General features: G+C 49.4%; 1 protein-coding gene across 3 annotated transcripts in view; it reads right to left on the bottom strand.

Annotated features, from left to right (window-relative positions):
* The window catches only part of HAP1 (huntingtin associated protein 1), a 252919-nt gene that overhangs the window by 62564 nt on the left and 165118 nt on the right, over positions 1-25237 (bottom strand). The window contains exon 1 of one of the 3 annotated variants that reach the window (XM_069634510.1): positions 6135-6569. The exons of the other annotated variants lie outside the window; for them this stretch is intronic. Coding sequence (XP_069490611.1) covers positions 6135-6204 — 70 coding nt within the window. The 5' untranslated portion in view covers positions 6205-6569. Of the gene's footprint in view, positions 1-6134; positions 6570-25237 lie in introns of those variants that run through there. 3 annotated transcript variants of the gene reach the window in all.

The raw sequence follows: 25237 nt of genomic DNA, 5'->3' as shown, positions 1-25237 counted from the left end.
AGGCACTGCAGCACAGATTTGTCTTGTGGGAGGTGCGGGGGGGAGGGGTTCCTGGCATGTTCAGTGGATGCCCATGTCTGGAAACCTAAGCACAGTTCAGATAATATTCCAAGAAACTCTATAGCAGTGGTCTTCAATCTGGGGGCTGCCCCCCCGCCCCAGGGGACCATAGGATGACCAGGGTGGGAGCACAGACTCTTTAAAAAGCGATTAAGATGACAGTTTTTAATATAAAAAGGGTTAAAGTGGCTGCCTTTAATAGAAAAATATAAGCACTAGACAATCTACTTGTATTTTAAAGAGCCTTGGACACCCCATGGACATCCTTTGGGACCCCTAGGAGGTTCAGGGCCCTTTTTACTCAAGGGGGGGGGGCATGGTAGGAAAAAGTTTGAATACCGCTGCTCTGTTCTCTATTGCACCGAGCAGCTTGTGTTCATTGGAGACCCCCTGCCATTTCCAGGCTAATGGTCGGATTGGTGGAGACCAATCTCCAATTATCTTCAATTAGGGTCACCATGTCTTGACGAGGCGACAGGGCTGGGAGGGCGCTGCCCCATCATGGCATGGTGCTCAGGGTGCCTGGGAAGGGGATGTGTAGACCGAGTCGAACCCAACGCAGTAAACACTGTGGACGTGCCGCGCTGCACGCGCCGCCCTGGGCACAGCAGATGCCAGTATATAGTGGGCGGAGGGTGGGTGCTTTGCATCTAAGATGGAAGCATATTCCACTTGCTAGGGACAGGCATTGAAGAGAGGAAATGGGGATTAGGTACAATGCGTGGCCATATTTTCTACCAATCGGCAATCAGACAGTTCTACGTGATATGATCGAAAACCTTTCCTTGTTTTTTGTTTTTACTGGTCGATTTTGCCGCAAATACATGCGGGGGGGACACACCCACAGCCTTCCCCCCTCAACACACCTACATTAAGTATTTGACTAAACCCTCCCCCACATATATTTGGGGCAAAATCTGTTGTCAAAAATTTGATGAATCCTTCTTCGACGAAACCTTCTGCAGCCAAAAGTCCCTATCCCGAGCCAGACCACCTAACTCCCCATCATTGATGGGTCCCACAGCCATTGCCCTCCATCTCAGCTGCACACTCAGTCTTTGGCTTACGGTGACTGGCGTGTTCCCATGGAATCTGTGTTCGGCAGCTTTCCTGCTCCGCCCCCAGTGGGAGTTCAGCAGGATGGTTGATGGTTTAAGGGTCTGGTGCCCATGAAAAGGCCCACTTGATGGCCAAAGGAGCCAAGCGGAGCGTGGATCCCTGTGGCACAGACTGCGCCGCATGCACCCCATCCCCCGCGATACTCCATGCTAATGGGGCGTAATCCTGCCGTGACTGGGGATCAAAGGGGATATTATCATGAAAAGCCAGACTACATTTGGTCCCCATCCAGGCAGTCCATGGCTACTCCCAGGGGTGGGCTGGCCTACAGGGAACTCTGTAGATTTCCCGGTAGCCTCTGCACCCAGAGCCTCTTTTGTGTGGTAACCTATTTTATTTCCACATGTTCCCATAGGAAAAGGGTTGGGCTTGCTGAAAATGTCTAATATGGGGCCACTTTTAATTATTATTTCCAGGGCCTCTTTTGGTTCCCAGTCCACCCCTGGACAGGGGTGGACTGGCCTATAGGGAACTCTGGAGAATTCCCGGTAGGCCTTTGTGCCCTAGGCTTCTTTTGTGTGGTAACCTATTTTATTCCCAAATGTTCTAGTAGGAAATGGTTTGTGCTTCGTGAACATGTCTAATTTTGGACCTCTTTGAAAACGTATTTCCAGGGCTTCTTTTGGTTCCCAGTGCGCTCCTGCGCACAAGATCAGGCAGAGAGTCGGTAGGGAGCCAGGAGTGGGACGCTGAGGGTCCAACATGCCCAGACTACCTCGCCGCCTCTGCACCTCCCTGCGTACGTGATACTAGTCTGGTGGGCGGGGCCTCCACCCCCCCCCCCCCCCGCCCCGTCTCCTGGACCCCAGCTTAGATCGGCACCTGTGCTTATCTCTCCAGATCGGAGCGTGCATGGCCCTAGGCGGCTCCCTCTGCTCCCTGCAGAGCGTGAGCCGAAAGCCTTGCTGCCAGGGTGCACCTGGTTACACGATAGCTGTGCTGGGGCCTGCGCACTCTTGGGAGGAGGGGTGGGGGGTGTACACATGTCACACGTTGTGTGGAGCGAACCGTGTTGTGCAGTCTGGCATTGTGTCCCACCAGAAGCACGCGGGCATCCTGGAAAACCGGGACAGTTATCCATTGGGAGCCTGGGGAGTCAGTCATAGGCCGGGCCGGCAGGGCTGGGACAGAGTCGGACACAGGGTAGTCCATCTCCATGGGGTCAGGGATGCGGGTGGCACCGGGCCGTGGCCGGGCATGGCGTGAATTCATCGCTCCTTTGTTATGTGGCGTTTACAAAGCGGAACATGTGCCGTTTTCATGGCCTCTTGGCGCTGCCTGTCGGCTACCTGATGAACGAGGAAACCACCGTATCCACGCCACACGGGGCTCGCCAGTAGCCTTCCACGCCAGCGGGGCGTGGCTTGCTGTGTGGTATGGTGTACCAACCTGATGCCACCCAAGTGGGACTCGTCAGTGTGGGCATGCTGCGTGGGTACAGTAGCAGACCCATCCACGCCTCGCAGAAGAGTTTAGCAAGGATTCTAGAAAACAAGGGACGTCACCCGCGTGTGCCACCGAAACCGAGAGCCCTGGCAAGAGCCCAACTCAGCCTCTGTGCAGCCCCGCCCAGGGTGAACCCCACCACAAAGAGCGATGGAGCTGGAGGCACAGGAAGGTGGGAATATAGAAGAGGCCGCGGGTGCAGGGGCACTAGTCAGCCAAAGTCGGGTGCCCTTGAGCCTACGGAATGCCAGGTCATGCTTAAGTTACCCAGAGTACCCGAAACGTAAAGGTCCCTGCAGTGACAAGGACCCGCTCCACACCTCCCTACACTGGACACAAACTGCCAGGAACGTGTGCCCAAACTTCAAAAGGCAGCGAGTTGGTTGCCAGGCAACGAGAAGAACGAGTCGTGATTGTTTTAAAGGACAGTGAGCGCACAGGTGGAGCAGCATACCGGCTTTGAGGTCCGCCCAGGCCCCGTGCACTGTTCTATTTCCATCCAAATAGCTACAGCTCTTTACACCCGGAGAGATGTGCTCGAGTTTATAAAGCTCACACAACACGTGAGCATCTTTGGAGTTCAGAACCCCTGCACTCTGCGCAGAGGACCGAGGAACGAAAGGGGACCATTCTCATTTCAATGAACGAAACACGAGGTGGGAGAACGCCCCGCTGTAAGAATTGGCGCTTCAATGAAATACCAAGAGATGGTGAGTTCCGGAAGACCATAGAAGCGCATAAGGCAATGATGTCGTGTATTGGGCACAGAAGAAGGCACCCTGTGCACAAGGGGCACCCATGAGGCGTGGCACACGGATCATGAAGCACTGACCCTTGAGACGGGGGACGCATAAACACAAGGGCCTGCTTATGCATACCTGAAAGAGGGGTGGCAGGGCCTCTTCCTTACTGCCTGCCAGAGGCATCCGGCTCAGGGCCACCTTAATGTGCAGGCATGTTCACCTGGGATGCCTAAATACCCCCTAAAGCTGCAGGCATGCTCACCTGGGATGCCCAAATACCCCCTAAAGCTGCAGGCATGCTCACCTGGGATGCCCAAAATACCCCCTAAAGATGCAGGCACGTTCACCTGGGATGCCCAAACACCCCCTAAAGCTGCAGGCATGTTCACCTGGGCTCCTAAACACCCCCTAAAGCTGCAGGCATGCTCACCAGGGCACATAAACACCCCCTAAAGCTGCAGGCATGCTCACCTGGGATGCCCAAATACCCCCTAAAGCTGCAAGTATGCTCACCTGGGATGCCTAAACACCCCCTAAAGCTACAGGCATGTTCACCTTGGCTCCTAAACACCCCCTAAAGCTGCAGGCATGCTCACCTGGACTCCTAAACACCCCCTAAAGCTGCAGGCATGCTCACCGGGATGCCCAAATACCCCCTAAAGATGCAGGCAATTGAACCTGGGATGCCCAAATACCCCCTAAAGCTGCATGCATGTTCACCTGGACTCCTAAATACCCCCTAAAGCTGCAGACATGTTCACCTGGGCTCCCTAAACACCCCCTAAAGCTGCAGACATGTTCACCTGGGCTCCCTAAACACCCCCTAAAGCTGCAGGCATGCTCACCTGGGATGCCCAAATACCCCCTAAAGCTGCAGGCATGTTCACCTGGGCCGCCTAAATACCTGTTAAGCTGCACACATGTTCAACTGGGCTGCCTAAATAACTGTTAAACTGCACACATGTTCACATGGGCTGCCTAAATGCCACTTAAGCTGCAGGCATGTTCGCCTGGACCGGCTAAATGCCCCTTTAAGCTGCCTGCAGACATGCGCACAGCGCCCTCGCATCTTCCAATGGCGCCAGAGGATGCGTGCGCCGTCTCCTGAAACCTTTCTTTCAAGACTCCTTGAGTCTGGTCTCGGCGTCGCAAACACCAATGGTTCAGGGAGGCATTTGCTGCGCGTGAGAGTGTCAAAATGCTCTCTAAGATCACTTACATTAATAGCATGTTTACCCATTCCTCGTGCAGACGGTACAGCTGATCTTTAGCGCTTTGAAGATGCCTCGGAGAGAAGGCGCTATCCGGGAAGCGGTTATCAAAATGAACAAATCTGAGCGTCTGAATATTAACAAGAAACTGATCCCCTCCCCTGCGAGACCCTGTGCATTAGGGGGCGGGGTGCACAGGGTTTGCAACACTACTACAAAGAAGTAAACATACCGATACATATAAACAAAGAAATCCAGCTGTACGTGGGTGCATGCGTGCCAAAGCGAGCGTTCTCCACATGCTTGAAACCCGAGCCGGGGGTTCGGGAGGCGGTACAAAACAAACCCGCACCTGCCAAACACTTAAACTCCCGGCTGCTCTAAAGGAAGTTAATACATATTTTCACTATGCAAAAGGTTTCTGCCTCCATAACCCCTCCCCGAGCGAGAGAGGAGGTGGGGCGGCAAAACACGGGAAAACCGCGCCTGAAGCCAAAGGAGACGTGCAGGGTGTGAGCCCGGCATGGAGACCTGAAAACAACAGCCAAAAAGTGCGATCTGGCAACACAAGGGCGTGGCCACCAATAAAGAGTGCGCACCTGTTATTCCAGTAACCGAATTCCCGAGCCACGAGCATGGCGGGGAGTGTAGACAGATTTGTTTTGGTTGGTGCATTAGAAAGCAGGCAATTGTATGAGGAAAAAGACAGGGGAGGTGTGGAGTGCAAGCGTAGAAAAAAGTTGAGCCAAACTGTTGTCTACACGTTTCTCCCAAATCTCCTATTGTCCTAATCGGTGCTGGAAATAGACACTATTTACTGCGGGGTCACACCAGGGACGGGAGGGGGGCGTTTACTACAACGCGGCCAGCAAAGTATAAACATTGCGCACACTATACACCCGAGAAGCTGTCCTTCCGATAGAGTTCAATCTTAAAAAGTTATTTCGCAGCGACCGTGATCAGATGTTAAAGTGATCGTGTTGGTAAGGGTCGCCTCTCTCCTCGCAGGAACGACATCGTTTCGAACCCTGCCCCAGATCCGGACAAATCCGGCCCAATGCCAGCGCTAATTCACAACTTTTTTTCAAATCAAATGTATTGTTCTTACATGCACACTTCCACCCCAAAAGCCCCCGGTGTAATCCTGGACAGGTGGCATCCAACCTTACAGGGAACGCACCCAGCCTTTAGTTATTCTGAACAGGGCGCTGCTGTGCAGTGAGGGGTCGACCCCGAGGTCACACTAACACGTACACCACAACAGAGACAGCACAGCGCTTCCATCCCACGGACAGCAGAGGGTCGGGGGACTACAGACGGCCCAGCTTGGGACAGCCAGTGCTTGGCCATGTGGGAAACATAGGCACCCCCCGCCCCCACACGCATACACACATGTTAATGAGGTAAAGGGTGAAACCAAATGCTGTGAGCAACAGAGACTAAAAATGCTTTGCAGCAAGCGCCCGACCCACCAGGCTGCTTTATCAGTTCACAGGCTAGGAGGAGAATGTCAGTGAACCCTCACCCACCCCTTGCCAGGGTCCACGCTGCTTACCTTCCTCCAGAGCGCGGTCCAGCTGTGAATTGCCGTTGATGTCTTCGCCCAGGGTACCCCAGAACTCCATCTCCCCTGGCTGCCCCCACTCTGTGCTCAGCGCCGAATCAATGTGGGACGTGCACGTCCAGCAGGGCGGCGGGGAAGGGTGTGCCACCGAGGCAGGCGGTAGGGTCACAGGTGGGCACGACCATGTCCCCCAGAATGGCACAGAGTAGCATAAAGTACAGGGGCGGTAAGGAATGAAGCCACACACGACCACCTCTGCCCCCAACCCTCTACCAGCTCAGTGCCCGACTGCCAACCTCTACACAGCGCGGCCGGTCGCGAAAGCAGCGAACACCCAGTGCTTCTGTGTGTGCCCCAGTCACAGCCTCGACACTGTTTATGTGCACCTGGCCGGGCAAGTCCCACGCCAGCAAAGGGGCGGGGACAGAAGCCTTCAACGGAACGTGCAATCTGCAAATGGGGCGAGCGAATTACAACAGCAGGGGGGCGGGGGGCAAGGGGTAACGAGATGGGAAGCGATGGCACATAATCTGAGTGGACAGAATGGGAGGGGGGGGGGGGGGAGGGTGTATCTGGAGGAGAGTGATCATCCCACACCCCTCCTCTAACGCCCACCCCTTTGGATGGTACATTCCAGGCAGTTCGGTGGCATGTGCTCTACAGAACTCTGTGGGGTCTGACATAATAATACGATCAGGTTTTCATATAGCGCTTCATGTGAGATTTCTCCCACTTCTAAGCACTGTTATATTAGCTGCTATTTCTCAATTCAGCGGTGCTCAATGTCTCAACCTTTGAATTTATATATTTATATATGAGGCTTGCATCGCTGGCAAGGGACAGGTTCTTGCGATGTGGGGGTCCCACGCGCAAAATGCTATGATCTATCCTACCAGCATGCCGATAGGATACACCAATGGGTTAATGCTTGTGCTGCAGACTTGTGTGGTTTCTGGGTTGCAAACATGACACGCCTCTCCCCTTTGCAACTTTCTGAGGACAATAAAATGAGTGCTATTAAGTTGGAGAAAGTTAACCAGACCCTCAAGGATATGGCGGGATGAAATATTTGGTGGCATTCAAAATGCAAGTTTTGAAGCACAATATTGCATTTAGTGCAGCATTTTTGCGGGGCCTCATAATCAGGCAAAAAGCACTAGAAAATCTGCCAGACCTGGTGCTGAACTCAGACCAACCGAGGCCTCGCAGAGTGGCAGAACCTGCTGCCACTGTCTTTCATCTTCTATTAAAATGATATTGAAATGGGCTATAAAATCGTATTTTTATAGAATTGAAAAGCCTGCATAATTCCACCATTATATGCACAACATACACCCTCACAGTCTTTTCAGTGCTACCAGAAATCATTCCATTCTAATTTTTTTTTGTTAATGTTACGTTAATGTTAAAGGATATTTGTACCGCACAATATCACCACCGGAGTGGTCTCCTGGTGCTCTGGCGGCTCTGAAAGAAAAGGGAGGCGTGGGGGGAGTTAGTGGGATGAGCTGGAGAAGTGCAAGAGAGCAGTGATGTGCTGTTGGCGGCCTCGGCCCGCAATTCCGTTGGTTGGGCTTGGGGTGGGAGACGTTGTGTTCTGTTGTGGTGGTTCATGTGTGCTTTGTGTTGTTGTTACAATGCAGTGAAGTTTGTGCGGATTGCTGTGTTGTAGGTTTGTGCTTGGTTAGAGTTTGAGAGGTGTATGCAGAGGGTGAAGTTGTTAGTGGGTTGGTTAATTGGCATTGCTCTCTATAAGTGAGGCGCTACATTTCCCCATTTCTAATTCGGTGGGGTGTGTGAGTGTCACAGTGTCTGCGTCCAGAACAGGGTTGTGCGACGCTCACAGTCCCTTTTCCATATGGCATCCGTTCAGATGCATAACCTTGCACAAGTTGTATACCGGCCGTCTACGTGGCACCTGTTTGTGTGTGGGGCGGGCAGGCGTTTGTGCGTCCCTTGCAGTCTAGCCCAGAGAGTATTCCCAATTTAGTTTAGTAGGGGGTGGCATCTGTAAGCCTGGGTTTGTTCCCTCCATGAGTTAGGTCTCCTCAGCTTCACCCTCTTATTCGGTTGCTCATTCATGTTACCGCTACTACCCCCTTTGGAATTTGCCAATGCTAGCACTTGCAATTATCTCCATGCGCGGCGTCTGTCTTCATTCACAACTCTCTTCGTCCATGATCCTGCCAATATCCACAGCTTAGATGGTGTGGCAGGCACCAACGCTCACCCAACTTTATACAGGTATGAACTATAGTAGCATTTATCGCGTGGGTGATGGTTGTTCGCTGGGAGTTGGCTAAGGATGTTGAGTTCTGTCCTCATGGATGTCGTGTGTATCCTATTAGACTTAGTGTTGTCTCTCTTTTTGTAGTAAGAGTTTCTTTATTGGGTATTGGATGTTGTCATTGTCGTCCTAGATTGTCAACCTTTTCATTGTTTTTCCCCGTTTGGTTTTTCAGTTTCAATCTGTGATGTTGAAGAGCCAGTTTTTAGTAGTTTTCTGAATTGTAGGTGGTCTTTGGTGTTTCTTATGTCTTTAGGGATGTTGTTCCAGGTTTTTGCGGCTAAGTGGGAGAAGGAGGAGCATGCACATTTTTTCATGAGGCATGGTTTTTCTTCCAGATGGATTTTGTTGCTTGATCTGAGGAGTCTTGTCGGCTTGTGGATTGTTAATTTCTTTTGCAGGAATTTGGCTCCTTGTCCACTGATTGCCCTGTGTGTTATGCACATTGTTTTGAAGGTGATGCAGTATTTTACTGGGAGCCAGTGTAGTGTTTTTAGGGCTGGAGTGATGTGGTCTCTTCTGGATAGTTTGAGGCAGAGTCTGGCTGCTGCATTTTGGATCTGTTGTAGTTTCTTCAGGAGGTATTCTGGTATCCTGAGATGGAGGCTGTTTGCATAGTCGATTCTTGACATGATGAGGGTGATGATTGTGAGTGTTTTGTGGGTGAAGGAGAGGAAGGGTAAGATTCTTCTTGTTGTGTGAAGGAGGAAGGAGCATTTCTTGATTATTGCAATTATTTGTGGTTCTAAGGTTAGGGTGTTGTCCACCAGGACTCCCAGGTTTTTTACTACCTTAGATGGAATTGGTGCGGTTCCCATTTCTGTTGGCCATGGAATGTAGGTGGTGTTCTTTTTTTGTTTTGTTTGTACAGAAGAAACACCAAACAGCCCCACAGAGAACATTTTCATATAAAGTAGGTGATCTGTCATTGGTCGTTTTCATATGGAACCTCCCAAAAAAACCTACTACATGCAAACCACAAACTGTAACTAAGCAGAAAGCAAAATGCACACTCTGGTCCCATCAGAACTGAACGCGGCCCTGCATGGTGGATGTCATAGAAGATATATACTACTCAGCTAGCTCAGTTGGTTAACACACCTGCCACAAGGATCTGCTTGAAATTTAAAGCCAGAGATCTCAAGTTTCCAATAACCATGTGTGAAAAGGTTACGCAGTCCTGTTTTTTTCCCTTTCGATTCTGGGACTCGCATTTTGAGGAGCTTTGAAGAGATGTCCTGAGGCACTGAGTGGTGGACAGTGGCATGTATGTCAGTGGACATTGCACAATGGAGACTGGAAAGAAAGCTTCCTCAAGGCTTTGCTTATATCTTTATCTTTACCCAGGGACGGTGTCAGGGCCTTTCAACCTTTTCGAATAATGGGGCATCGATCCTCAGGTTTTTCTTTTTTTATATACAGATGTCTCCAAGATAACTCCTTTCGTCTGTATCTCTAGATCCAATAAGTGAACAGATGATCTTTTCCGATTACGTCAAAAATCTGTTTTGTTCATTAAGCCAGGTTACAAAGTTTTTTTTATTGCTGTTCACTCCCCTCCAATACCCATCGATGTTCCCAATACCTGTTCATAATATCCCTTACCACACATAAAGGAGTTCTTGGTGAGGGCTATTTCTGCAAATTTCAGGATCAGGACCATTGGTATTTCGAGGGGGGGGATTCGTTTCTCTCAAGATTCACTCCACTACCTACAGGAACGGCGATGGGTGCCACTTTTGCCCCTGTCTAGCAAATCTCTATGTTTCAGAGTTTGAAAAACTGTCTGTGTATCATACTGACAGCCCATTCATGGAAAATATAAAAACGTGGGCCTGGTATATAGATGATACATTGAATGAGGGGCACTAAAATAAAGTCCCTTGGTTGGGTTTACACAAGATGTAAGAGGGAATTCAGATCAAAAGAACACCCAAACTTAAGACTGCCAATAGCATCTGGGAACAGCACTGCAATTTGGGGGTCACTGCATGGTACCAGCTGTCTTGGACAACATGTCCCACTTCTGGGTTTCTGTTTAACAAATCATTTGTACCAGGTGTGAATCCCAATATATTCAATGGGAACCAAACAAGGCAACACCATCCAGAATGCATTTCTTTTTAAATGCAAGAGGGGATAAGTGGTTCCACTAACAGTCATTTGGTTGCTCTACCCTCAATACACTCATCCCCAGGAAAGGAACTTAAAGATATTGTGGGAACCACTACATCTTGCCTTGCATTTACAAGGGCACTTGTACAGCAGATGTATGTCTTTGTGCCCATTTCGTGTTTTAAACAATCAGAATAAAATAGACATCTGGAGAGGCCCAATGTCAACACTGCTGCCAAGATGTGAGGACCAGGGAATGAAAGGGACTCAATTAAGGTTGTCCATAGACCCTTGTGCCACATGTTTGTATTACATTTAAACCCACTCAAGATCCGGAAAGCACCCACAGTTGGCATTCAATTGTGTATCAATGGTTTAAAGGCATTGCAAAAAAGGCTTGTAGCAGTGACATCTTAATGGGGGGTGGGCTAGCTGAAGTCCCCGGTCTGAAATCTAGCTGGGTGACTCACAGCATGGATATTACCCCCACTATTCAATTGTAATGGGCCCAGAGAAGGTATACAGGGGACCCCATGGTCTCCTCCACTTAGTTCCCATAAATTGTTTGGGGAATAGTAACTGGAAACACTCTAGCAAATTATCAGACCCTAGCTATTTAAAACTCTGGGACCTAGAGACATTGAAAAAGAAAGTAAGGTATAGGCAATGCCCCTCTTAAAGCATGTGACTGATACATAAGATGAAATCAAGCAACATGGAGGGACACTGTCCTTGGGATTTAAAACTAAAAGCAAAGTGGGTAACAGACACTGGCACATTCACGTTAAGGAATAAGGACTTGCAGCAATCAGAAATACAGACAAAGCAAAGTTTGCAAAAACATGCAGGCTGGCACCACAACTCCCTCAGACCACAGAAAGCCTTGCCTGGTCCCAAGGTGACTTTGCTCTTAGTTATCAAGCCACTCAATCCCACAACCTCACCAATTCAATTACATAGCTGCAAAACCTTCCAAGAAAGCCATCCCACAGGGATGGGACATCAAGCTACATAAACCAATGCCCCCAGTCAAACAATGTGGGCATCTGAGGGAGGGATGTGGGACTGTGGGCGCAGTTGGTGCATGAAAAAAACTTTGGAGAGGAGGAGTGCAGCAAGGAGAACATGCTTGGAGGAGGAGGTGGATGAAACATGAGAAAGAGGTTCTAGGGACCGATAGGAGGTGGTGGAAACTTCAAAAAGAGATCCTCAGAATCAGGTGGAGCCAGAACAATTTGAAGGAGGTGGTGAAGAAAGGCAGAGGATGTGGCAGAGCAGAAGGAGCAGGTGGGTGGTAAGGGTGAGGTTGCTAAGATATCAGAAAGAGGTGGTAGGAGCAAGTGGCCGGGAAGATGAACGTGAACATCAGGAGAAGATGGCAGAAGTGGGACAGAATTTGGGAGGCAGGGGATCACTGGGACGAGGGGATAGGAGACATTCAACACAAGGGAAAGACAGTGCAGATTCGACAGGGTCCATATTGCTTAAGACAGGGAAAGGCCTCAATCTGACGTGATCAGACTCAAGTTGGGAGGATGAATGAGCACATGGTGAGATCCGATTGAGGAGGGTCATGACAAGGAGAGAAATATCCAGTTGTGCTGCAAGGGACATGTCAGGATCCTGGGAGTGGGAGGTGAGACAGCCCACAAGGAGAGCCTGTATCTACCTAGCTACTTCTCACACTCATTTCCACACTATCAGCCCTGTCTCAACCCTCTACACTGCAAAGCAGGCTAGAACCACTAAAAGGCTGTGCCAGAAAGCAGCCATAATGCAGAAAAGGGGAGAGATAAAGTGACAGTCAAGAAAGCGGAAAGACACAATCTTATGTTTTGGTTCTGTGAACACACAACATACAGAAAACTATGTGCAGCCACTGTTTATTTTCCCTGGCCCTGGAATGCTCAATATTCTAAATACTCCGGACCAGGAACTGACCCATTGACATCACCCTGCCATCCCATACCAGCTGCTCTGATGGGGTGCTAAGCAACCTGCAAACAAAAGGTGTTAATTCAGGAGATGGGCCACAGTCCTCATTGATCAGTCATAAAACAAAGTCAGTAAATGACAGTACATTCTGTTGGTGCCATCACTGTCCTTCTGCACACATGCACTCCGACCCCCGCTCTGCTGCGGGTGGCTGTCACAGGGCATATTGGTGGCTTTGGCAGCCCTGTGTCTTGGTTGGGCTTTGAGTGCCCTAGTGTCCCCATGGGCTGTTGAAGACCTAATTTCCCCCGTGGTGGTGCACTCGTGCAAATTCCTCTCATAGGTTTTTGAGAGCACTTGAGTCCATGCTTTGGCTTACAAACCCATATTTCCTCTGTGGCAGTGAAAATGCAGGGTAACAGAAGTTCCAGGGCCTTGCAAGTCCTTTAATTTATTTCCTCAGTCACAGTGTTTCCCAGGGGCGAAAGTCCTTGTTGGACTCCGCCCACCTGGGCCGAGTCAGCGCCCAGCCAACGCACATCACGTTGAGCCTAGGGGAGAGCGGATTGCCTGCAGGCCGCCCAGTGGGGCTGATGCTCTCCTTGGCTCCCCACCATTGCTGTCGGAGATCTTCTTTTCTTCACCGCCCTGGCCACAGGGCGGATGGGCTTATTCCCACACAGCCATATTGTTTCTTCAGCCGTGCCGCACAGGGACACCACTCACCTCCGGGCCGCTCGGAGCGGCCCACGGGTGGCCTGTAGCCATCAGGCCATGCTCCGGTTCGGGCTTCCACCACGCGCGGCCCCGGACTGGGGTGCCATCTTCACCTGGGCCACACCGCACACTCGGCCTAGGTCTTTCTTTTCTGCTGGCCTGCCTGGGTTGGCTGCCAGGCGGGCCTCTGCATCCCAGGCCCTGCTCCCACTCGGGGAACCGCCACACACGTGGCCCGGGCATTAGTATTTGCCAGGCCGCACTGCACACACGGCCTGGGGCCCAACTTCTCACTGGGCTGTAGCTGGCAGATGCAGCCCGGCTCATTAAAGAAGGCGCTGGGGGGGCCCACAACGCCCCAGGGACCACAGCCCTTGTCTTTCTTTTCAGTGTTCTTTCTCTTCCTGCTTTCTCTATCTTCCTCTTCAACCCCCTCCTTTCAACTGTCACCGTTAAATGTTTTTTCCAGTTCAGTCAATGTCCCCGTTGGTTGGCAGGGGAGTCCTTCAGCCTCAAGGTTGCATATGTCCCCCATAGTGAGGAACATACCACACTCAGGTAAGTCCATTAGTAAGCACACACATTAAATGAACACCTTTAAACCCCTTCTTGTGTCTTGTGGTCTCTCTATATTTTATTTGGTCTCTCTATATTTTATTAACCCCATTTGGGCCGGGGTTATATATGGTTCATGAACCTCAAAAACTTTGAATTAAGGAAGAGTGATGGGTTTGGAAACCATGAATGCACACAAAAAACGGAACAGCAAGTAGACTTTGAGAACCCCATAAACCCTGTGGTGAGTTGAAGAAATTCCTTATGCTTTTGAATGAGGGAGCGAGCCACAGGGGGACGGGTTGGTCCAGCCGCTACCTAATGTGCTTCCAAGGGGGTTGGTGGAGTGGGATTCTCTAGGCTCACCCTCCCATCAGAGACGCAGCTATTTATTCATCTTCACCTGAAAAGATGACCCACAAGCACAGGTTCTAACGATAAAGAAATATGGCAAATGCAACTGCTCCCTAAATGAGAATACTGGCATAACCTTAAAACCCCAGAATTTTGGAGAAAGGCTGTTATGAAGTTGCACCGACCTGTAAAACTTTAACAGGCTTCAACATTAAAAAAAATAAAAAGTGCTGTTTGCGCCGAGGCACCAAGTGTGTGTGGAAAGAGGAGGGGAGAAGGAGTGCCGTGGACAGGAGGACTAAGTTGGGATAGCATCTAGATAGAATTGCAAAAGTTAGCATGTGCACACACAGCGGGAATTCCTAAACTTAGCATGCGCCACATCTAGATAAAATTGTAAATGTTAGCATATGCTGCACTTAGATGGAATCTTCAACCTAGCCTGCGTCGCATCTAGAAAGAAATGTAATTCAATGATTGACATACGACTCTCCTGCCAAGCCTAGAGCAAGCGTGCAATCATGAATCAATAACCAACACACTAACAATTTCACTCCTACATACACCTCCCAAACTCGAACCAAACACAACCACAAGCCTTAAACGCAGCAAACCGCACAAACTTAACTACACTGCAACAACAAAACAAACCTCACATAGACTTGCACAACAGCACACAATGACTACCGACCGTAAAACACCCCAGGCCCAGCCAACGGACCCACTGGACTGAGGCTGCCAACAGCACATCACTGCTATCTTGCACTTTTCCAGCTCATTCCCACTAACTCACCCCCTCCCTTTTTCAGAGCCGCCAGAGCGCCAGGGGACCACTCCGGTGGTGATAGTGCACGGTACAAATATCCTTTAACATTAACATAGTCCCGGAAAGGGAGCCCAAGGGCAAGTGCTGTCAGAGGATGCTGGGGGGGGGGCCTGGTGGGAGGTGGCCTGGCCCGTGTATGACTCTGAAGGGAACAAGCTCCAGTCCAGCGGCAGATGAAGTTTAGCACGGGAGGCGAAGAGGTTCTTGAGAAGGTTTTGAAACTAAGAAGATATGTCTCAAGTCTGAGGGGGGAGGAAGGCTATTCCAGAGCGAGGCACCAGCCGAGGAGAGGGATGTACCTCCCACACTCTGCTTGGAGAAATGTTGGACCCACAGAGAGTTGGCGCCAGAAGACCGAAGGGCTCTGGCTTGGAGGTATTTCAGAAGATAAAGCAGGATGTAGAGAGGTTCCAGGCCACAGACAGCATTGTGGAGGATGCAAAGGGTCTTGAATTTGATCCTTTCATCTACCGGGGACCAGGGAAGAGATATTGTGGCTGGTGAGATGCGGTCCCTGGGCTTGAGGCCAATGATAAGTCTCACAGTCCTATTCTGGATTAGTTGGAGGGGGCGAAGGGAGGAAAGAGGAAAATTGAGGAAGAGGCCATTGCATTAGTCAAGCATAGGGAGAACCAGGGCTCTGGAGACATTGAGCTTCTGGGGTAAGGTGAGGAAAGGTAGAAAGCCTGAAAAGTGGACTTCTTGGCAAGGTCCATGATGTGTGGAGAGGAGAGTGGAATCAAAGATGATCCCAAGGTTTTTAGCCTTACAAGTGGGTGGGGGCAGGGGGACCCAAGGAGTCTGACCAGAGAATGAGGGGGAAACTAGGAGCAGGCATCCCAATGAGGAGGATCTCTGTCTTGCTGGCATTGAGGCAGAGATCATTGGCCGAGCACCATGCCTGAATAGCAGTCAGGCAGTCCGGTATGAGGGAGGAAGAGGAGAAGGAGGAGGAGAGGAGGAGGAGGAGGAGGAGTAGGTGGAGGTAGGGGAAGGCAGCCAGAAATAGAGCTGAGTGTCATCTGCGTAACACTGGAAATGTGACGTGCCAGGTAGATGTTGAAGAGCCATGGCAATAGGATAGAGCCCTGAGAGACGTGTAAGGTAGAGAGTCAAGTGGATGAGAGAAAATGACCCATTTGCACTTTGGAGGGTCTAGTAGAGGAAAGAGGTACACCACGCCAGTTCCCTATCTGTGATGCCTAGGGTATTTATTTTTATTTATTAGCATTTGTTAAAGTGCACATCAGCCCAGAGGCATTGTGGCGCTGTTACAGTGAGGAATCTGTTACAGGTGACAAGAACAGGCATTATTCATTTCTGCTTACAGTGGCGCAAGGCTGTTACAGGCAAGAGTAAGGAATTGCAGGTACAATAGCATTTATTGAAGCATACTTGGTTACGAGTGTCAGAATCAGGGAAAGCACAAAAGGATAATGGGTAGGAAGGCAATAGGAGATCGGGTGGATCAATTGAGCAGAGTATTTTTGAGGCCTTTACGGAATGTGGCAAGGGAGGTCTCGGCTCTCAGGGTGTTGGGCAGGGCATTCCAAAGTTTGTGGGCTAGGTAGAGGAAGCTTATACCTCCTGCTTTGGCCCTTTTGATTTTGGGTATGTTAAATTGGTTGGAGTCGGGTGTCCTTCTGGGGCATGTGGAGGTCTCTCGGTTAATGGTTTCGGAGAGGTAGGGTGGGGGGCAGATAGGCTGAGGCATTTGTGGGTTAATGTTAAGAGTTTTGAAAGTCATTCTGTCATCAACCGGAAGCCAATGGCCATCTCTCCTAGCTTGGGAAATGTAGTCTCTCTTGGGGATGTTGAGGGCCGTTCTGAGCATGTTATTTTGTACTGTCGGAAGTCAATTTAGATTTTTTGCAGAGTTGCCTGCTAATAAAGCGTTGCAATAGTCAAGCTTAGCACCAATGGTGGCTCTGCCGATTGAGATGCAATTTTGGTTAGTGAGGAAAGGTTTGACGGCATTTATACATTTTGTGGTGTGGGCAGAGGCAATGGCGCTGACATGTTTGTCCATGGATAATGTGACTTCTAGATATACGCCTTGTGTCTTGACAGATGGGGAGACTGGAATGGTGGTGTTTTCAATAATGAAATTGTCGTATTTAGGGTTCAGTTTGTTCAGTGTTACTTTTGGGGCGATGATGATGATTTCGGTTTTGTCTCCATTGAGACGGAGACCTTTGGTGGCCATCCAAGCCTGGATGGTGGAATAGATTTGGACAAGGGCTGCCGAGTCATGGTCGTAGGAGCCTATAAGTGGGAGGAGGACTTGAGTGTCATCGGCATAGTTTGTGTAAACTATGCAGAGGGAGTCAAGCTTGTTAAAGAGGGGTTTGGTAAACAGTTTATAGAGAGTAGGGGCAGTGCACGATCCCTGAGGCACACCACAGTGGATGGTGGTGGGTGCGGCGTTAGCTATGCCTGAGAAGACTTTCATTGCTCTTCCTTCTAAGAAGGAGGTGATCCAGGAGGTGGCCTGGGTGGAGAAGTGGGCTTAGTTAGTGAGGTGGGAGGTGAAAGTTTTGTGATCTACGAGGTTGAACGCGGCTGATAGGTCTAATAGTAGTAAGAGGGATGGTTTGGCAGAGTCCATTATTTTAGTGATTTGATTCTTTAAGTCTAGGAGTGCAGTTTCTGTACCATGCCCTTTGCGAAATCCTGATTGCCTTTTGCCTAGGATGGAGTGGGTTTCAAGGAAATGCCGGATTTGATTGTGAGCGGCCTTGTCAAGGGTTTTGAGGAGGAAAGGGACGGTCGTGATTGGACGATAGTTGTTAGGGGACGAGGGGTCTAGGGAAAGTTTTATGAGCAGGGGACGGACACAAGTTTCCCTTGAGGCTGGTAGAGATGATGCCTGAGGAAAATGATGCATTAATGAAGGCTGTGATAAGTGGGGCCAAGGAGTCAACACTGTCTTTAATGATGTTGGGTGGGCAGATATCACCTTTGCAGATGGAAGGTTTGGTGTGTTGTATGAGCGCCGTATCACAGAGACGGTTTGTGAGGATGGAGAGGTTGACAGTGTCAAAAGCAGAGGAAAGATCGAGGAGGATCAGAACAGAAGGAGTGTTAGAGTCCAGATTAGAGAGGTCTTCTCGGGTATTCAGGAGAGCAGTTTCAGTGCCACTGGCTACTCTGAAACTGGACTGGTGGTCATGGAGACAGCCAGCCAATTCAGTGTGGAGGGTCAGTTGGGGGATGACCAACCTCTCCAGGAGTTTGCCCAAGAAAGGGGTGATAGGGATAGGTTGATAGTTAGCCGGGTCAGCAGGTAGCTTTTTAGAGAGGGGGCACGAGGGTTTGAGAGAAAGAGTCTGTGGCAAAAGAGTGGTTGCAGAGGTCAGCAGAGGCATGGGTGAGAGTGTCGTCGTTGTCTTTGATGGTTCTGGAGGACACTTTCATAGAGCGGACAACTCTAGAGATCTCATCTGGTGCAATGGGAGAGAGGGAGGAGAGTATCGGGAAGTTTGAGGGGAGCCAAAAGAGAAGAACGAAGGTGGGAGGCGGGGTGGGCAGATGACAGAGAGGACAGGATGTCAAGAGTTTTGGAGGAAAAGTGGGAGGCAAGTGCCGAGCATAAGGCCTTGGAGGGAGGAGGAGAAGAGGAGACTGCGGTAGGATTGGCAAGTTTGTTGCAGGTTTTAAAGAGTTCAGCCATGTTATTGGTGGCTCCAGAGATTGGACATCAGCTCTTTTCTTGGAGCAGATGGCAAGACAGTATTGTCTTTGGAGTAGATGGCAGGCCAGTTTGTCGGGGGATGAGCTAGACGCCTGCCACCCCCGCTCTGCTGCTTTGCACTTTAGTTTCAAAGTGGCTGAGTCAGAGTCATACCAAGAGTTGCATTTGGTGGCAGGCTTCATGCGGATCCTCATCACACGGGAAAGTATATCCAGAGTGTTAGTGATAGAGAGATGGAGGTTAGTTAGAATAGTCAGAAGGAGCGTCCAAAGAAGGGGGCGGGAATGGGATAAAGGAGGAAGCAAAAGCAGCGACTGATACATGCTTCATCGGTCGAATGACAGAGAAGGAGACTGGAAGTGCGGGGGGCACTGGGGACAGGGGAGGTCAAGGAAGGAAGAGAGGAGAGAGTGGTCAGACCATGAGAGAGGGATAGTGAGGGGTTTGGAAATAGGGATGTCAGTTGAGATGAGAGCATTGAAGGTGTGCCCTGCAGAGTGGGTTGGGCCATAGGGGAGGATAGTGAGGGAGAGAGTGTTGCAGAGGTCACGGAAGAGAGCGGTGGCCACATCAGGGGAGTCGAGATGGATGTTGCAGTCCCCGACCCAAGGAAGATAGGTTTGGGGGAGGAGTTAAGCAGAGAGGAGGAGAGGTCGGACTATTCAGAGAGGTAGAGGGCAGAAGGACCGGGGGGGCTGTAGATGGTACGAGAGTAACAGAGAAAGAAGGGGAGACAGACAGCCTGCAGACTAGGCTTTCAAAGGAAGAGTAGGATTGAGTGGGGATGATGGAGGCAGGCACCCACTCAGGGAAGATCATAGCTACTCCACAACCAGATCGCGAGCATCTGGTGTTGGACATGATCTTGTAGCCCTCAGGAAGAAGAGTGTCAAAAGCAGTGACGGAGCTGGCCTTGAACCATGTCTCAGTGAGGGTGAGGACGTCAAGGTCTTCGAGGAGGTGACAGATGTCAGAGGAGTGTTTGATAGCAGAGCGAGAATTGACAGTAGCTAAGTGAAGCTGATGCCCCCTTTAAAAGATTTGCAAGGGGGTGCATGGGTGCAGTGCCTGTCCAGAAGACGAAGGTTGAGCTGAGAGCCCTGGGGCATGATAATGCCATTGTGATAGACTTTAATGGTGCACTTGGAAGATGCAAAGTGTGCCAAGAGTACTTCCCATCTAGTGCCGCCAGTAATGGGTGAGGAGGACAAAGGGGTGAGGACAGAGACTATATGGGAGGACCATAGGTAAGTTGAAGGAACAGCAAAGAGGATGTCAGTGATAGTCTGTCTGGATGAAGCATTGATGTAGGTGATTGGGATAGGCAGACCAGGGTTGGGTTTTAGGAGTGCCTTTTTTAGATTCTTCCTTCCAGACTTTGTGAGAGAGGGAGGGTAGGAGATGAAAAAACAGTTAGAAAGATAGGGGAGACAGAGAGCACCATGGGGGCAGCGAACAAGGGGGAGGGCAGAGGAAAGCGGGGAGAGGGTCAGATGCACTATGCCACAGTCGAATCACACCAGGCGGCCAAGCAGACAGACAACAATGGATAAGCTGGAAGTGCCCAGATTTATAAATCAATGACAGGACTGTAAACGTGCCCAAATTCATATTTTGCAGAAAAGCGCTCTAAAGCATACAAAACGAAATGGCTCCACAGATGGAAAGTACACCACGAAATGGCAGCACATTTCGAAGAAGAGAGTGTGGAAAGGTAAGCTATTGATCTTCTTTTGGGGCAGGGAATTTAGAGAGCATTAGAGGAGCAGTATTTACCAGGCATAATATGGAGGTAATGCTGTTGGTGCTAGATTAGAAGATGCAGATAGGCATTGCGGAACAGAGAAGAGAGCAGTTTAAACAGGGATAGTCAAGGAAGGCGGATGGAGCAATGCGTTCCATAGCTGCTTAACAGGGTGAGTGGAAGTCCTTAGGATTCCTTTAGAGGTGCAGCCCAAAAGAAGTTACAGGGAGAGGTGCTCCATCCAGCTACAGACAGGCTCAGAGTGTGGCCTTAGGACAGGGCCTTGAGGAAGGGGGCCGGCTATCATCATCTTTGTTATATTCATATCCTGATTTGCAGTCTCTGAACATTTTTCGACAGCAGGGGGGCGCTGTGCGGCATCATAGTTTATGTCTGTTGACAGTTGCCATTCCTACATCCGGACGTGATGCTGATGATAGTATAAATTGCACGCACCGTGTCCGTTGCCTAAATTCCTAGTTCTTCTCTCTTTCTGCCGTCTTGAGTAATAGATAACTGCAAGGGCGTTGAAAGAGAGAAGTAATCAAAAATTCACTCACAGTCAGAGGAGTAGGGTGGGAAGGCGATGAGGAATCAGTGGGAGGAACATCCATCAGAAAGAACATTGCCAGGGGTAAGTCATTTGTTCCTCAATTGGATTGTGTCCTCTGTAACACATCCCAGGGTATTGTCAATGCTCTCATGGGGGAGGCTCCTCCCAAGAGGCCAGGGTGATGATGCTGCTACCCAATAGTCTTCCTGGGGGTGGTACTCAGTGGACGCATCTCATGGGGAAGGAAACCCTCCATGGTTCCAGTGATGGATATCTTGAGAGAACACGGTAAACAGCACCCTCATCTCTGTCCCCTCTTTCCACTTAACCCTCTGTGGTCCCCTGCTCACCTATGTATTTCTTTAGTATAGAGAACCCCATCTTTACAGACCATACTGGGACGAGGAAGAGTGAGACATACCCACATGGACTTGACATAGCCACTGATACGAAGAAGAATAGCCAAGGAGGCAAAAGCCCACCGTGGAACCAACATACGGGGTTCGGTCATCAAGAGCTAGAGCTTGACATAAAAAGGGAAGAAGGACTATGCTTTTTGACAGATCCTCTCTGTAGGATCTAAGAGCCGGCTGGAGGCTCGCCGCAGAGAGATGGAAGGGGTATCGGAGCCTCGCCGCACACATGCTGTGTCAGACATTACCCAGATTGGAGAATCAAAGGCCTGGGGGAAACCAGGAGTTAGACCACGGGGTCAGACAGACACCAGTTGAGAGGGACCAGACCTGGAAACGTGGCAAAGACCCACAGAGACCACTGGCAGGCGTGGAGGAGCGTACAGTGGGAGGAAGCAGTTCAGTGAAGCTGCATGAGAAAGCCGGTAACACCAGAAAAGGTACCTGGGTTTCCATAGCGGGTGGTGGAGTTAAAGAAGACTGAAGGAGGCGGTTGTGGAAGAGTGTAATGCACATCCCCCTCATACCAGTATGTGGGAAAAAGTTGCAAGAACACATCTGAGAGCCAGTGCCTGGCAGGTTAGTGAACCAGGCCTGGGTGGGCACACAGCAAACCTGAGAGAAGGGTCTGGGACCCACTAGAGCCAAAAGAAGCACGCAAACAAGAGTCTGAGTCCTGCAAACAGTCGAGGAGAACCCGAGATAACACAGAAGGGTCTGGGACCCACATGAGAGAGGTGCGAGAATTATTGAAAAGGGGTTGAGGACCCACTGTCAAAAGAAGGAACATTTTCTGAAATAAGAAGGTCTATGGTCAAGTCTGGCAGGATAGTGAACCAGACTTGACACTACACTTGTGAACTGGAGAAAGAGCAGGAGAAGAGACTTCCCCTTTGTTCTTGAAAACTGTGTTTGTGAAATAAGAGGATACAGTCGTGGCAGGATAATGAACCACATTTAGGAGTAACTTTGCAAATTGGAGAAAGAACAGGCGAAAGAACCCCTTTGACCCCCCTTTTTGATACTTGGAAATTGAGTTTTGGGAATTATGACCAACTCTGAAAGGGAAAAGTGGGGAAGATGATTCCCCACTAAGCTTGTTTTGTTTTGTACCCATTTGGCAGAATATCCAACATTAAGAACTTTTCGTTGTGTTTTCATCAACAACAGAACATTCACCTTGGTATTCAGAATGAGAGATGTCTCTTCTGGATCAACGAAACACCCAGTGTTTCTTTAGTTAACTCAGAGGGTAAGGGACGGAAATAGGTTTGGAAACAGGAAGGCAGACATTTTACTTTATTGGACATCCTGACCGAGTCCTTTGTCTTTTTGTTGAGGTTGGGCAACCCCTCTAAGAAATAGGACCGGATACGTTTTCCTTTTCTTTTATAGATAAATAAAAGTCTTTGCCAACAAATATGCAACCACTGTATCAGACTCCTACTTCTACACCCTTACACCTCCTACAGATTCCTCATCTTTGATAGACTCCCTTATCTGAGGGTCAGTAATGCGAGGCGGACAACTGTTTGATGATTTAGCAAAACATGCCGTTTTAGTCTTTAAAAAAATATAGTGAAATTGCCTCACTATCCCTACTCTGCCGAGGATTTCCCTGCCTACCCAAAGCTAAGGGAAAACACTAACGCAGGATCTCTGGCCCTCACACTAAGCAACAAATACACAAAGAAAAATGTATGGCAATACAACATAACAAACAACATTCACAGTTTCTTAATAAGGAAATTTGTCCACAAGGCCTTCTGGGGCCTCTGACCTCAATACCTTCAACTCTCTCTTCCTAAATATCTTCCTTCTCGAGCTCTTCGCTCATCCGCCTCCAACTCCCTCAGGGTCAGTCGCTTCTCCAAGCAACAAGTTGGTGGTAGATCTCTTTCCTCGGCTGGGGACTCCATCTGCAACAGCCTACCTGCCTCTTTGAAACTTGTGGAGAACCATCTCCGGTTCTGGAAGCACCTCAAGACCTTCCTCTTTTCTTCTGCTTTCTCTCCTCCTCCCCCCTGCTGAACTCCTGGCCGAAACTGAAACTGCACTAGTCACCTGGATACCCTCTGTTCTCGGACGCATGTCCTTTCCCCGCCATTTGCACACCTGCACTGCCCTCCTTGCAGCCCTTGCACTTGGGGGCTATTTCTGTATCCCTACAGCCCCCTAACAGCACTGACACCTGATGTCTGCGATTATCCTTTCATTTGCCACCAGCTGGTCGCACTCCTTATTCATTCTTTGTTTTTATTTATTTTACTGTTTATCCTATGTACTGCACTGCCCCTCCCCCTCGCACTTTTCCCTCCCCCATGCACTTGCGCGATCTAAATGTCACCTGGCCTAGTAAGAATAGTTGTCTCTGTCTTCCCTCTGTTCCCCCTCCCTTGCCTCGTTGCGCCTTGAAACAACTGCGTATAGGCGCCTTATAAATGCCATATCATATCATAACCTTCTAATGTCATGGGAAAATTCCCTTCCCCAGGATTCAAGGTCAATTCTGTTAATGTTCGACCAAAAAAAGAAATGTCTCAAATTAGTTCTTGATGTTTCAAAGTCAAGTTCCAATGATAGCAAATCTTTTCTGTCTGGTGAAATATCTGCTTTCCACTTCCACCAAATAACACCAATGGTAATTACAGCCACAATGCGTTCTCATCTCTTCAAGAAGACTAGACAAAGTTAAAAAGAAATGCAATCTCTATAACTGTCAGTGAGACACAGTCCTTGGTTAGCAGTTAGTATTTCCTGAGTTACAGGTTTAGATTTCACAATGGTATATTTGCCTGGATAACTTCTCAGGGCTGCTGCTTCCACTTCAACAACTTCACTTCTACTTGATTTACTGTGAGAACAGTCACCTTTGTCTCACGGTACTCCACCTTGTTTAGGCTACTACAGTGTTGCATCTACTGACAACCAGATATACCAGCAGAGCTTCAGTGTTTTGGACTATGACCACAGCTTTAGTGATTTGCACTTATAGACAGGCTTCGACAACATATACTTTAAAGTACTTCAACATCTTCAAGTAGGCACAGCACTCTTCCTCTGAATATCTCTCTTCAAAAGGGGCAGCCTCTTTGCCTTTCTTGTATATCTGCCACAATTACAACCTGGGTTTGCCATTAAGACTCATTTCGCTCTGTCTTCCACAGTCTCTGGTAATACAGGTTATGTCAACTTCAAAATAGTCTTTACAAGCAGCCAGGTTCCCTTCCCCAACTTTACCTTCACTTTTCTGTAGAGGAGCAGCTGTATACAGCTGCAGGAGATCCCGCCCCCTACTTCCGCTGTATTGGAGAGATGAGACTGTACCTTGCCTGACACCAGCAGTCGTACCAATACCGCAGCGAGTATTTGGAAGGAGATACCCATTGAGGAAACCCTATTGAATGTGCCCCTGATGTCATGACAACCTGCAGGAAGAACTCTGTGAAGGAATATGAGAAAGACCTAAGCACATGAACTGATGACGTCATAAGAAAGTGTGCACGACGTCCCGAGATACTGAATTAAGTCAATGTATGGATCCTAGAGGCAAATGATGAAGTAAAAGTTGGAGTAAAGTGATCAATGTGGAAAAGAAGATTACACGTTAACAAAGTGCTGCAAAAAACAGAAGTTCAATAAATGTACAGATGCTGAAACGGAAGGTAGATCAAGTCAGCATATAGGCCAGCTTTGAGTATTAAATAGAATGCAGGCGAAGCCGCCATTGTACAGAAACTGGACATTGGTATCATTAATTAAATAAGCCAGAAACCAGGAAGGGAGAATGCAAAACTGTGTCACAGCAGAATAGCAGGCTCATGGAGCTGCATGGCGAGGCTGCCTGGCCTGAAGTCAAGATCTTAGAAATCGAGGTCAGCTTTCGCCTCTGAAGAAGAAC

This window comes from Ambystoma mexicanum, chromosome 13, assembly GCF_040938575.1.
Source record: "Ambystoma mexicanum isolate Mex_15411 chromosome 13, UKY_AmexF1_1, whole genome shotgun sequence".
In the NCBI taxonomy this organism is placed as follows: domain Eukaryota; kingdom Metazoa; phylum Chordata; class Amphibia; order Caudata; family Ambystomatidae; genus Ambystoma; species Ambystoma mexicanum.
Note: the sequence above shows the minus strand (reverse complement) of the source record. Positions and strands in the feature narration are given on the sequence as shown.